General features: G+C 37.5%; 3 protein-coding genes across 4 annotated transcripts in view; 1 reads left to right on the top strand and 2 right to left on the bottom strand.

Moving 5' to 3' along the window:
• The window catches only part of fmn1 (formin 1), a 51,871-nt gene extending 43,770 nt beyond the window's left edge, over positions 1-8,101 (top strand). For both annotated transcript variants that reach the window (XM_030128737.1, XM_030128738.1), the window contains 5 exons: positions 4,180-4,272; positions 5,907-5,958; positions 6,144-6,293; positions 7,422-7,503; positions 7,744-8,101. In XM_030128737.1, the coding sequence (XP_029984597.1) occupies positions 4,180-4,272; positions 5,907-5,958; positions 6,144-6,293; positions 7,422-7,503; positions 7,744-7,788 (422 nt within the window). In that variant the 3' untranslated portion in view covers positions 7,789-8,101. The remainder of the gene's footprint in view (positions 1-4,179; positions 4,273-5,906; positions 5,959-6,143; positions 6,294-7,421; positions 7,504-7,743) is intronic.
• A 969-nt stretch (positions 8,102-9,070) lies between these two features.
• Positions 9,071-10,136, bottom strand: grem1a (gremlin 1a, DAN family BMP antagonist). The gene is made up of 2 exons (XM_030128507.1): positions 10,020-10,136; positions 9,071-9,896 (listed from the first exon to the last, which is right to left on the bottom strand). Exon 2 carries the CDS (start codon positions 9,886-9,888, stop codon positions 9,349-9,351), a length of 540 nt encoding a protein of 179 aa, XP_029984367.1. The 5' UTR covers positions 9,889-9,896; positions 10,020-10,136; the 3' UTR covers positions 9,071-9,348.
• A 102-nt stretch (positions 10,137-10,238) lies between these two features.
• Positions 10,239-13,941, bottom strand: scg5 (secretogranin V). The gene is made up of 6 exons (XM_030128506.1): positions 13,833-13,941; positions 13,256-13,485; positions 12,833-12,982; positions 12,317-12,429; positions 11,529-11,582; positions 10,239-11,311 (listed from the first exon to the last, which is right to left on the bottom strand). Exons 1-6 carry the CDS (start codon positions 13,892-13,894, stop codon positions 11,186-11,188), a joined length of 735 nt encoding a protein of 244 aa, XP_029984366.1. The 5' UTR covers positions 13,895-13,941; the 3' UTR covers positions 10,239-11,185.
• Between the last annotated feature and the right edge of the window lie 275 nt (positions 13,942-14,216).

Raw genomic sequence — 14,216 nt, 5'->3', positions numbered from 1 at the left:
AAATATTTTTGAAATCTCCTTTGGTGTGACGAGTGCATTCAGCAAATCACACACTCTTTGACGTTTGCTTTCCTGATTACTCATATGGGCAAAAGTTTCTGAAAAGGTATGGATAATAGTGTTAGGTATGATTATGACATCAATATATGTTTGGTTTCAAAACAATTGACGTAGTGCCTGCTGAGAAAAAACAACTAAATGTTCATTGTAAATTTTGCTTCCCCACCCTGTATAATCATAAAAAACCTTATAACCTCCATAAAATGCCATTTATACCTTGCGATGAGCCCAAATCACAGCTTTAGTGCACTTTTGTGTAGTTTGGGTTTCACATCTGAGAGCACCACACTCCTCATCAGCCGGCTCTGTTTATGTGAAGGTCTATAACCCTCTTCAATCTGAAAAAAGCAAACTCTTACCAGGCACAAAAGGCAAACAAAAGAAAGAACGACTCGCCACACAATGCAGAGAGAGATACCCGCCTCCACAGTTTACACAAATCCTGAATGAAAACAGTATTCTTTTGTAATCTTATCTGGGAGATGTTGATCGAGCGTCAGGGTTGGGGGGCGAAGGGGGGCAGCCTCTATTATGACTGGCTCAGGAGACTGGCTCCTCTGATGTACACTGATTGGACACAGAGCGATGTGGAGCCACAGACTGGCAGAGGAAAAGAGAGAAAGGGAGTGGAGCTTGTAGTCGCCATCTCTAGGTAAATCTCAAAAAGTAATATCTAAAGAGGAAGCGGCACTGACTATCTCCTGCTCGGGCATAGGTGGAGCTGGTTTTACTCAGAGATCTCCTTAAAAAGTGGGGTAGCTTAAAGATGTGATGTGATTTTATACTATTGAAGTCCCCAATGTAATCAAAGGTACCACTGAAAGGCATAAAAAGACGTGTTCTGACCTAAAAATTCCATAAGTACTACATAGCATAAACGATACCATGCAGTGCTTATGCAACGTCACAAAAATGTCATAACATTTATTTCCATCTGCAGTCGCATTCATTTTTCACCAAGATCTCATAGTTATGATTTTTGAGTTAAACCACTGCTTAAAGTCTTCTTCAGCACATTCCAAACACTCTCAAGGGGGCTCAGGTCTGGACACCGCTCTTTTACAGGGTGGGGAAGCAAAATTTACAATGAACATTTAGTTGTTTTTTCTCAGCAGGCACTACGTCAATTGTTTTAAAACCAAACATATATTGATGTCATAATCATACCTAACACTATTATCCATACCTTTTCAGAAACTTTTGCCCATATGAGTAATCAGGAAAGCAAACGTCAAAGAGTGTGTGATTTGCTGAATGCACTCGTCACACCAAAGGAGATTTCAAAAATATTTGGAGTGTCCAAAGACTGTTTATAATGTAAAGAAGAGAACGACTATGAGCAAAACTATTACGAGAAAGTCTAGAAGATACTATTAAAGAAGAATGGGAGAAGTTGTCACCTGAATATTTGAGGAACACTTGTGCAAGTTTCAGGAAGCGTGTGAAGGCAGTTATTGAGAAAGAAGGAGGACACATAAAATAAAAACATTTTCTATTATGTCAATTTTCTTGTGGTAAATAAATTCTCATGACTTTCAATAAACTAATTGGTCATGCACTGTCTTTCAATCCCTGCCTCAAAATATTGTAAATTTTGCTTCCCCACCCTGTACATTTTAACCCTGATAAATCCTGGTGAATCCAATACATAATGTAGCTGAACCTAGACCTGACCAACTGAATCAACCCCAGATCACAACACTGCCCCCACAGCCTTGTACTGTAGGCACTGAGCATGATGGGTAGTTACTTCTCTCCTCTCTGTCCTCCAATCAGGACTCATCAGACCATGTGACTTTTTTCCATTGAAACACAGTCCAATCTTTACACTCTGTATTATAAATGGATGGGAAGCTACTCACTGCATCAGTTAGAGTTTTAAATAACATGTTACCAGTTGAAGCAGATTAATCACTGCAGTAAATATCCAGTGGAAGGATGTTATTTATCTATTGCCTTGGTCAAATCTGGGTGGCAATTTTTTTGGGCCAGACCGTATACAAAACCATATAACCATTCATCATGTACTGGTTGTCTTGAGGTTTTCATAGGGTGTACATACTGTCTGAGTTAATTTATGTGGAAAAGTTTAACAGATGTATGTGTGTGTGTGGGTGTGTGTGTGTGTGTGTGTGTGTGTGTGTGTGTGTGTGTGGGGGGGGTGTTCAAGAAAAAAAAGACTTGACCATAACCCACAAGGGACCAAATATTACATCAAAAGTGATCTGCTTGATTAAATTTGGTTTGGGTGTTGTGCTTAAGCTGTACAATAGCAGTGATATACACTTGTGGAAAAAATTATTAGACCACTCTTGTTTTCTTTAATTTCTTGTTCATTTTAATGCCTGGTACAACTAAAGGTACATTTACTTGGACAAATATAATGATAACAACAAAAATAGCTCATAAGAGTTTAATTTCAGAGCTGATATCTAGACATTTTCCATGTTTTCTTGATAATAACCAAAATCACTTCAGTTCTTACATCAACATCTATGGCATTGTACTGACAAAAACAGTGCTTGTAGGAATTCCATGTTTTCTTTTGGTTGTTTTAGTCACATGATACACACAGGAGTTAGCACTTGATTGCATAACCATTGTTTTTGATGACTTTTGATGGTCTAATACAGTGGTTTCTAACCTTTTTTGGTTCATGAACCCATTTTAACATCACAAATTTCTGGCAACCCCAGACATTCAAAATGGAGACATTTTTTTTTTGATAAAATGAATTTGTTTTTGATCATGTAATAGTTTGCTGTACTATGTTGCAAATAAGCATTAATTTCAGATGACATTTGGGCTATATAATGTATATTATTATGGACGGAGGCAGAAAAGCCAGGTGTAGATTACTGCACAAAGTGAGAATTTTATTTTCTTACTTTCTACTTAACTTTCTATTTTCTTTACTTGATTGCATAACCATTGTTTTTGATGACTTTTGATGGTCTAACAATTTTTTCCACATCTATCTATCTATCTATCTATCTATCTATCTATCTATCTATCTATCTATCTATCTATCTATCTATCTATCTATCTATCTATCTATCTATCTATCTATCTATCTATCTATCTATCTATCTATCTATCTATCTATTTATCTATCCATCCATCCATCCATCCATCCAATCTTACAGGAAATGATGGAAAAGATCACTCTTCATATATTGTAGGGACCTATATGTCATCACCTACATGTACAAAATGAAAAAGTGTATAGTTTGCACTGTAGCTGCACCTTAGTTATTTTTCATCATCTATTAATCTGTCAGTAATAGGGATGTCCGATATTGGCTTTTTTGCCAAAAACCGATATGCCAATATTGTCCAACGCTTAATTTCCGATTCCGATATCTACCAATACCGCTGCCGATATATGTGGGACATTAAACTAATTTTAGGTAACATCACATATCTCCTGTCATGGAATTAACACATCATGCCTAATTTTATTGTGATGCCCCATTGGATGCATTCTCAAATGCAACAAGGCTTTCAAAATGTAAACACTGTCTGTGCAAAGAATACATACTTCAACTTAAATTGTGAAAAAAAAATGCCATATTTATTAATTTTCTCTCCCTCCCTCCATGAGTCTATTACAGTGTGGCAACTCTACTGTACGATTTTGAAAACTGCACATTTCTTTCAGCTACAAACAATGCTTTGTTTACGTGTCGGTAAATGCCGGCGAAATCAAGGCATTATTTTATCGGTTTTAATGATAGGCAAAAAAAACGATAACGATATTCACCGATCTTACATTTTTATGCCAATATCAGGCCGATAATATTGGTCAGCCGATATTATCGGACATCCCTAGTCAATAATGTTGACAATCATTTAACTCATTTGATAAAATTTTTAAAAAATCTAATCCAAAACAAATGTATTCAAAAGCATTTACAACTATGCTTCACCAAAGGGTTGAACAATCAAAAAATAATAAAACATACATCTGTGTAATATATCTGTTCTAATTCACTTTGTCCATATGTGATACCTTCATGTTTGTTAACTGCAGGTCTAGTGTAGGTGTGTGTTTAACAGCCTATATATTCAAACAAAAATTGATCTAGTGCATTATTCTGTTTTTTGGGGTTTTTTTAGGATGCGAGAAAGGTGTACAGGAGGTTTGCTCTTACTCTCCAGAGGAACACCTGCAGCCATTTAAGGATAAGATGGAGGCGTTTGTTCTCAGTGGTGAGTATTTGAACTTAGTGTCGTGACTGTTTTCACATGTATTTTAATCAGTTTTATTTGTGTGCCAGATGTCGTATTGTATGTCCTGTCTGCAGTATTTATGCTTCAGGCCAGAGGTGCATTTACAAAAGAGGTCTGCAGCCTCAGTAGAATGGCTTTAATGTGTTGTTTTTCACTAAGAGAGATTGGATATAGAGAAATAACAGCCTGCGTACTTTTAGTAAATGTGTCTAAACCTCAAACAGACAGACGCTACGTTACAGTTTCCATCTGTTCAACATGGACATAATTTAAAAATGCTAATTATGTGGACCTCAATACTGAATGAACTGAAACTCCTTGGACTCTTTCCATCTTATCTGTGTACATACATGTGTAAAACCCAAACGCAACGTCAGAACATCCAACAAATGGTGGATCCCAGATTTTTTTGATATACCAGTCTTTCCTGATCTGTTACTGTCAACCTCAATACTTTGGGGGGGGGGGGGGGGTTAAGTCTATGTTTAAAGGCCCAGGAAAATAATACAACAGTTCAAAGTTATCAATTCTAAATTTTGTAGTGAAGTCATTCTTGAACTTTTACTTTATTAATGTTGATTTTTTTATTGTATATGAATAGATATTGTATTTTATTTATCTGTAATGTATGGAAATTGTTGGTTTGTTGTGTCTTTACTGCTCTCATGGCCAGGTTTTGACCTCATTAAGGATTTCACCTGATTAAATAAAGGATATATTTTAGATAATGTCTTTGCGATTACATACTGGTACAACTTCAGGTAGAAATCTGCAATCCTCGCCAAACTGTTAAACTTCAGCAGCTGTTTTTTCTATACTCTGTCTCTCCACATGCTTCTTTATTGTCTCTAAGCAGTCAGACAGATGTACACTTTGCTTTGTTACTGGCCTGAATATCTCCGTTCTTGTTCCGTTTTCTTGGAGTTCCCTCAGTATCTTTGTGTGTGAGACTGATAGGATGGACTCGGAGTGATGGCGAGACACTCAGATAGGGATCAGACAGATTTGGCAGTGACTCCGAGACTCACAGGCAAAAGTATTCATCCCTGGAGAGGCTCTTCCTTCCCTTTTCTGTAAATGAATAAAAGTGAGCGACAAAGCAAAGAATGAAATTGCTCTATTCAGACATGTATTATTATCAAATATAGTGTCTCTTCTTTTCCCTAAACTATATAAATCATCTGCTGACAATATTGCTGTCAAACACACTTTGTCGCGGCTTTTATCTGTCATATTAAATGTTTATCTTGTCATCGTATTTGTTAAAGCTACCGCAAAAGAAAACAATGCGTCTCCGTTCTGAATATTTCGATTTTTGCTTCAAAAACATTCAGACGTAGAGACAAATCACAGACAGGTAGTGGTTCATGAGTTATTTAATAATAATGGCGACGCAATTACAAACTGGCAGTAAGAATGGACCCCTTTGTGTATAATTGCTGTTTTGAAGAGACCAAATGGTCGTCTGCCTCCGTTTGACAAGCTCAGCATCATACAGGACGTTCTTATTGAGGCTCTATGAGTATTTATGTAAGAATTATGGCTCTAAATTATAATCTGGTCTTTTTCCATTGGCTGACTGCCACTGAACTGTCTGCTTTTTGTTTTTACAGCAAGGAAAGAACATGCTGAGGTTTCCTATCAGCTGATGACGGTACAAAAAAGGTTGGGAAATTGAGTCATCCTCTCCTTTTTATGTGCAATGTAGCAGCCTTTGTTTGAACTTTAACAAAAAAGGCTGACATAGCAATGTTTTTCAACATCAAGAATCATTTCCTGTTTTAATCCTTATGAACAAAACAAACCCAGTATCAACTCTCAGTAAGTTTATGACTGCTCTGTCTGCTCAGTTTTCAGGATTTGGTTCTGTACTTTGGTGTGAAACCCAAAACAGGAGAGAAGGAAGTGACCACTAGCCACTTCTTCATGCTCTGGTTTGAGTTTTGCGCCGACTTCAAGGCAAGGTGGAAGAGGGAGAACAAAAACATCTCCAAAGAGAGGTATCTGACACCTTCATTACCGCTGTTTGTGAAAATGGACAAATGTTACAGTTACAGTATTCAGAGACCGAACCACCACAGACAACTTCATATTAGACTTATTATTTTAAGTGATGGATACAATGAATACACACCATTACCATTAAATTTGAAAAAGGGGTTTCATGATTTAATAAGGTTAGACTATTGTTCACCATTCAGTTCTAAAATCACAGGTTAAGCCAGATATAATATACATATGATGTCCTCTGTGGTTGTGACAGTGCATGGGGTTCCTGTGATTTTTTCCTTTTCTGTGATGTTGACTTCAAGTAACATTAGTATCATCATCACAGTCACCATTATTTTCTAGACACTAATTTTTCAGTCAAACAAATAGGAATAATTGTCTGGATCAGGGCTGTCAAACTCATTTTAGTTCAGGGGCCACGTACAGTCCAATATGATGTCAAGTGGGCCAGACCAGTTTAATAATAACAATGAGAAATGTAAAATCCCATTATGAAAATGTTTACATCTGCAAAATTTCCTTAAAAATCTGAATAATATGAATAACCTGAAACGTCTTAAGACAAGTAAGTGCAATTTTAACAATATTATACCTAAGTTTATCATTTACGATATAATTTACAGATCATAATGAATCTACAAATACACAAAAGATTTAATAACAGGCAGAATATTGTGAAAATTGCACCTCTTTTAAGATATTTCAGGTTGTTCATATTTGTTCAGGTTATTCACATTTTTTGTGAAAGGATATGTTTATAAATGTAAACATTTTCATGTAATTTTACTTTTTTACACTAAAACTAAGACAAAAAAATTGGGTTTGTCAATATTTATAGGTTCTTATGATAGTACTTTACTGGTCTGATGGTCTGTATGTGGAACGTGAGCTAAAATGATTTTAGAAAATCCTTGATAGTTAATATCTTCAGTGTAATTTTTACATTTTAAAAATTCATCCCATGGGCCAGATTGGACCCTTTGGCGGGCCGGTTTTTGGTCCGCAGGGCGTATGTTTGACACCTGTGGTCCAGTTGATATACTGATATTATAAACTGACTCTAACTGCATTTTCTAAATTCTGCCCCATTTAACTTGGACTGTTTTTTGTTTTTGAAGGCTGAAAGAGGCTCAGCTATCAGTGAAGAGGATCACATCAGAAAAGAAGGTGGAAACCAGAAAGATCAACCCAAACAGCCTGGTAAGATCCTTAGAGCTGATTTAAGAAACAACTACAGAGGGTTTCTGTTAGTGGATGGATCGCTGCTAAATACAAACAGTTCAACAAAGAGAGGATCTATGTGCACATTCAGAAATATTCTCTCCAGTCAACAGTGGAATGTCGTCAGCGTCAAATGTTTCAACACATTCAGCACATTGGCACCAGGGAATGACCTTGTATAACACACAAATGACAAAACCCATTGTTTTCTCTGAACAGAAAGAGCGGCTGCGTCAAAAGGAGGCCAACATGGCTTCAATTTAAACCCTCTGGAGCTATCGAACCCTGGAACATCAGGATCAAGTCACAGCTGTCCGTCTCCAACAGGCTGGATCCAAACAATGACCAGAGTCAGAATTTAAGATCAAATGTTCGGAGTCAGTGATGCTTTGTATTTCACCCCTGATATCAGATCATTTGCAACTTACTATGAATACAGAACATATTACGTGCAATATTTTGATATCTGCTTCAGCTGTGTACAAATTCTTAAACTTGGTATAATTCTGTACTGATTGTGACATGTATAAACCAATCTTTTATAATATTTATGCACAAATAAAATCCGTGATCAGAATGAAAATATGATTCAAACTGTTTATTCACAAATGATGTTCCAATATATGATACATAAATTACATGCTGTTGTAAAATGAAGATGTATTTAAGTAGCAGTGCAAGGTGTAAAGAACTTTTTTTTTTAATCATGAAAGCCTTCAGTTCACATCCCACACAGTGGAAACTATACAACCAGGTCCTTTGAGATGATTCCATACTGGTTCTCATACAAGTTTGTAAAAGCCCTGCACAACACTGGACTGTATATTGAAATTTACAAAAATTACACAACAGCTCAACACAAACTTAAACCAACTTTCATCACTTCATCTCCAACCATCAACCTAAAAAGACAGAAAATGACTTTTGACTGATTAGGCAAGAACACGGCACGTCCATCATCCACTGATGCTTATTTTATCTTTTAAAAAAAATGCATGAAATTGCTGATTCTGGCTCCCTATGACTAAAAACCCAGATAGCAAAATCATTTTGGCTTAAATTTGGCCCAAAACTGGCATTCCATTTTGGCAAAGTTCTGGGCGGATGTATGGGCCCTAAATGGCCTAAAATGGGCAAGCCAAAATCAAACCAGAAGGAAGCCAAAATTCAATCAAAACTAACTGTGGACTTCCAAAATATAGCTATAATTGTCCCAGAAAAGCCCCAAATCCCCATAATCCAGCCAAAAAGTAGCCAAAACTGACCCAAAGAGAGGCCAAAATTCACCCAAAATTTGTGTTGATCATGTTTTTTTAAATGAAGTGGGGTTTTCTTCTGGGTATAAATTGCACAGTTTTGTCTTTACAGAAATATGCCAAAACAACCAAAAAACATCCATACATGGAAAAAGATGTTGCCACTCTTTAGTCAATCTTCTGGCTTGCCATAAACATCCCATACCATCCCTATACTCTATCCTGCTCTTTGCCCAGTCTATTGGTTAACCAGACATATGCCAGAACTCAGCCATATACTACTGATGCCTCCATATCTATTATGGATAACCTTAATCCTACCACAGTTAAGCCTAAAGGTTTTCATAATGCCAAAAGAAAGCCAAAAATGCCAAATGTATGCCATAATACTGCCAAAATATTTGCTATCTGGGAAGATGAAATATTATTGTAGACTGGGGTACGTCCCTTACCCTCCAAGTCATATATTTTACTCAATTTTCCTTAAAGCAACACACAGTTCCAGATTATTATCTCCAGAAAGCTGATTTTACATCCGAAATCCGATGAAAATGATCGTCCCTTTGGTCTAATCCATGTCAATAGTTGTGCAGCGGCACTGTTTTACGCGCTGGACCCTTTTCTTCCTTGTGCTGGGGGTTTGTCCAGGACAGTACAGAGTGTAAGTGACGGTGCTGAAGGTTTTGGGTTTGCAGGCAGAGCACGACTGGAAAGCACTGCCGTCCTGGTAAACATGCCGGGGGATGAAGAAGGAGTTGCACTGGCCGTAGCAGAAGCGGTTGATGATGGTGCGGCTCAGACATCCCTCCTCGCTGATGGTCTGCTTCAGCGGCTGCGTCTTACACCAGTCCAGCCTCAGGTACCGGCGCTCCGTGACGTGCAGAGCCTCCTGACTGGACTCCAGGACCTCGTCGGTAGTGGTTACGGGTCCTGTCCCCCGTGAGAGCAGTCCTGTGATGGGAGGTTGTTGGCATCTCTCCGACTCGTTGGGGTTGTATTTGTTGGGATGCGGTAACGCGCCTTGAAAAGTTACAGCATCTGCGGTTCTTAGTGAGGAGAAGAGCAGCGCCCAAACTAAAGCAGAGGTCAGCACTGAAGAGGTCCTCATCACTGAAGCTGAAATGCAATGAAAGGGATTTTACGCACGGATTTTACGCACGGATTTTACGCGCGTATTACGCATCACTGTCACTCCAAAACACTAATTTTACCAAACATAATCATGGGTAAATAAGTTACCTTTTGTTCTTCCCAACCTCCTCGAAAAATATGATCCACACAGTTGTTTCTTCTGGGTGTCCTTTGTACTGTGAAGCTGCTTTATGAATGACACCGTTTTCTAAATTGTCCTGACTCTGAGGGCTTTAGCAGAACACGCCCCCAAACCCTGATGTCTTATCTTTATCTGTCTGACTGTAGAGGGGGAAAGAAAGAAAAAAACACCATCTCCAGACATCGTCAATGCAGATAAAAGGTTTATTTGACTTTACAGAAACAAAAACAAAACACAACCATTTTGGTAAGATTACGTCTACCTGCAGACTCGCTGCCTGTGCCGCAGTACAATGAAGACATGAATCAGAATAAGCTTTGTCTCATGCTACAGTGAAGTATTTCACAATAAATGTTTAAAATCTTTAACAAATCTACTCTTATTCATAAATAACTTCTAAGATTATGATGTGATTAATCTTTGCTTCAAGACACAGAGGTGATTACTTAGTCATAGTGACTTTAAAAAAATCATCTTTATAATATGAGCATCTTAATCTCTGTACAGTGATAAATACAATAAGTAAATATTCTCATCCAACACTCCTTCAAATCAATAAAGTTGTATATAATATATTGTAACATATAATATTTTTACACTGTTACACAAGTTTTAACACCTTATTTGATAATGTTTAGGGATAGAATTCAGATACTGTGACCACATGACAGATGATAAATGTATAAACCTAAAAAAAAAACAACAGAGATATGCATCATTTTTGTGATGTTGACCATCACTTAAATACAATCTTTACTTTTTCAGGACTTTTTTTTTTTGACTGTCAATATTTCACCTGAAAGTCTAACAAACTCAACGTAAAGAATTAGTTTATGAGCTCTGTGGTTATGATAGAACTCAAGTACTCTTAAAAGCAAGTAAATGTAAAGGCTAACCAGTTAAGTCTATGGTACATTAACATACAGCTAGTGTTAGCATCATATTTAGACAAATGTAGCATTTGTTGGGTAAAAATGTCAACTATATTCTATGATCACATGTTCATATTTAAGGGACCAGCACATACTACGACAGTCCTGGGACTTTAATAAAAATGCCAAAATATTAGGTGTTAAAATGGTTTTACAGTGCAATTATTATAAATTACAGTGACTGTTTCAGGTGTAGGATTTTATACTGTAGTTCTGCTGATGGTGGAGACAGTCGGCGTGTCCTCTTCTTCCTCAGAGAAGTGAGGAACTGATTTCTTAGCCACCACATTTTCCAGCCTTTTGCCCAATAGATATGGGTTGGTGCTCTGCAAAGACGGAGATGGAAATCACTTAAATGCAGGTACCAAATATGTTAAAGCAAATTAAAACTGTGATTCCTGCTCAGAATTTCACTTCACATTTGACATAGTGTGTTTAAGAGTACAGCGGTTCCTTCAGGGGTAAATCTCAGCACTGGTGATGTGGTTTTTCAATAATAACCCCACAAAGGAAAAGGAAAAAGACAACCAAGAAACATTATACCCTTTTTCTTCTTTTCGGTCCTCCCTTCAGTTTTTGGTACAAAAGCTCCTTGTTCTGAAAGAAAAACCAGAAAAAAAACATTTCAGACATAAAATCATGTATCTGTTGTTTTACAGCTAGTGCCTTTGTTCAGGAATTACAGTCAACAAATTGCCTGAAAGTCTTTTCAGAGAAGAAAAACTCTCAAAGGGTGACTTCTTCAGGCCAGAACGACCGAGACAAGTTGAAGAAGGAATCCATGCGAATTACAAACAACTTTTGTTTGATCTTCTAAATGTTAGAATCTTGTCTTCATTTTAATTTCTTTATGACGTTGCCAGCTCAAGTAGACCGTGAGAAACCAAAAATATGACTGCTGTGCTGCTGTTTGTTGTTGTAAGAAAACAGGACACACTTTAAACTGTGACACGCTCTAGTTAAAAAAATGTGGATATTGTTGAACATTTTGATTTGTACGAGTGGCAATAATTTCTTGGGGCTTTTTGTCTTTTTAAAAGAAGGTTAAATATTTTTACAACAATTTGCAAAAGCTGGATCTTTCAACTATTTATCCGTAACTCCAAGCTATTTATTTGACCTCTCCTTTTTTGCCTTTTATTTTTTTGAAAATTTCAATGCAGAGTTTATTTGCTACAGCGAATTCAAGTAAGTGGAGGATGCATTCCACACATGCAGGAAACTGAAGCAACAAAGACCTACATTCTTCCAATTAGTTTTATTCAATTAAGTTTCAGAAAGTAAAATAAATAGAAGAACTCCTGGGTAAAATATCATCAGTAAGCACTCACCCACTTAGCGAGGGCTGGGTAATCGTGCTCTGGGTCAAAAAGGTGTTGGTGTTTCTGGAACTCTTTGCTGAATTCTGCCGTATCTGGAGCGTTTTCCAAACACCCATCTGCAGCTGAAAAGCATAAAATAAAAGATGCAAGAAACATCAAATATTATATCACTTCTTTTCAAATATGCAAATTAAGTCAGTTTGTTTTCATGTATATGCATAGGTTTTGTTTCTTTTCTCATAATCTGTTTCATTTATAAGGACTAAGCAGGGTTATTTTGTTTTGTTACATATTCAAAATAAACTAAACTAATAAAAACTTCTATTTTTGCCTCAGGTGTGGCATCTGCATCCCAGAAAAGACAAGCAATCATCAGAGGTTTGTTATTTCTGTCATTGTTTCTAAATTTAAACCTCCAAAACAATAATAATCCACTCAAATATGTCACTGTGACATCTCCTATTGAAGCCATTAACTTAACTGTACCGGTTTGTTATACAACGCTTTGAGCTGAGAATATTTTACCCGTCTTTCCTAGGGGACATGGGTTTGGAGGGTCTGGGTAGCCGTGGTCATCACTGAAGTCTTTGGGAACATTGTCTCCTGTCAGTTCAGCCACTATATTTGGGATGTTGCCATAAGGGCCGAGGTGCTGCAGCCCCTCATGAGCACCACCTGGTGGAGAAAAAACAGAAGAGAAAACCTGTAATCCATACATGCTATATTATTAGTAATCCAAATCAGAACACATTTCAAGCTTTGTTGGATATTTTAACCAAAATTAATGTACTGAACAGGTCTAAACAAACAGGTAATTGGGGACCAGAGTATTTTACAGATTATATTTTAAATCCTGCTTCCTCCTTATTTGCCTGTAAATAAATCAATTCTATTATTTTACATGTCTCGAATGGTTTAATTTCTGCTTAAACAAACATGTAAACGCACCCTGAATGCTCTGTGGTCCCACTATGTTTGTAGCCTGATGTGCTGGATACTCCACCCGGGGCCGAGCGATGCCCAGCTGCTCCATGACGCCGTGCAGGAGGCGCTGGATGTCGGCCTCAGACACCTCGTCCGCCGTGCGGGGGCTGCGGGCTGGAGCCCTGCCGACCAGCAAGACCAGGAGGAGGCCGAGGAGTGACAACCGCACCGCCGAGCCCATGTCTACCACCGGTCTATAGGGAAACAAAACAAAACAAAAAACACTTTAATATAACAAAGACATAATAAAGGCCTATAATAAAAGGAGGGATGAATAAAGCCATCAGACAGTGCTATTTACATAAAAACAGGTGAATCCAAATGAATAAAGGTATGGTGCGCCACTCACTGAGTAAACACAACCATTAAGGCCAGTATATTCCAAATACTATAAATAAACCATCTATGTTATGACTAATATAAAAGAAATGCGCTATAATGTACAATTAAGGTCTATTACATTAAATCCTGTCGTCAATAACAGGTTTTATTCACAGAAAAATACAATCAAAATAAGGATGTTGTGTTTTTTTTTCCTTACCGTGTCTCTGATGGAAGGTCCTTCCGTCTCCTCCCCAAGTCAGACACAGTGGAATCAAGCATTTCCGTTTTCCAAAATAAACTCTTGCAAATTTTCCACGATAAGGCGAGAAATCAAGACTTCATGCGCAACGTTTCATCCAAACGCAATCCAAGTCAGATTAATGTTGTTATATTGTTTCCATTTTTATTGCGTTTTGAGCCTGGATTGGATTTCCTCTGTTTTATTTTGAAGGAGGAACAATTGGTTTCCTGTATGACCAGTTTTCTATGATTATGTAACCCTACAGGAGGATGCGGTCCGCTTCGCTTCACGGTTGAGATGCAGTTGCTAAGAAACCAAGACATCTCCCATTGTCATTGGCTGGTGGATGCTTACAGTTAG

This window comes from Sphaeramia orbicularis, chromosome 24 (assembly GCF_902148855.1).
Source record: "Sphaeramia orbicularis chromosome 24, fSphaOr1.1, whole genome shotgun sequence".
Taxonomy (NCBI): domain Eukaryota; kingdom Metazoa; phylum Chordata; class Actinopteri; order Kurtiformes; family Apogonidae; genus Sphaeramia; species Sphaeramia orbicularis.
This window is presented reverse-complemented; position numbering and strand designations above follow the sequence as displayed.

Excerpts from the sequence above, each read along its gene's own strand:
- grem1a (XM_030128507.1), bottom strand. The coding sequence starts at position 9,888 with ATGAGGACCTCTTCAGTGCTGACCTCTGCTTTAGTTTGGGCGCTGCTC.
- scg5 (XM_030128506.1), bottom strand. The coding sequence starts at position 13,894 with ATGCTTGATTCCACTGTGTCTGACTTGGGGAGGAGACGGAAGGACCTT. Across the intron at positions 12,983-13,255 it reads GGGACCACAGAGCATTCAGG|GTGGTGCTCATGAGGGGCTG; the intron begins GTGCGTTTACAT and ends TTTCTCCACCAG. Across the intron at positions 11,312-11,528 it reads GACCGAAAAGAAGAAAAAGG|AGCACCAACCCATATCTATT; the intron begins GTATAATGTTTC and ends CCGTCTTTGCAG.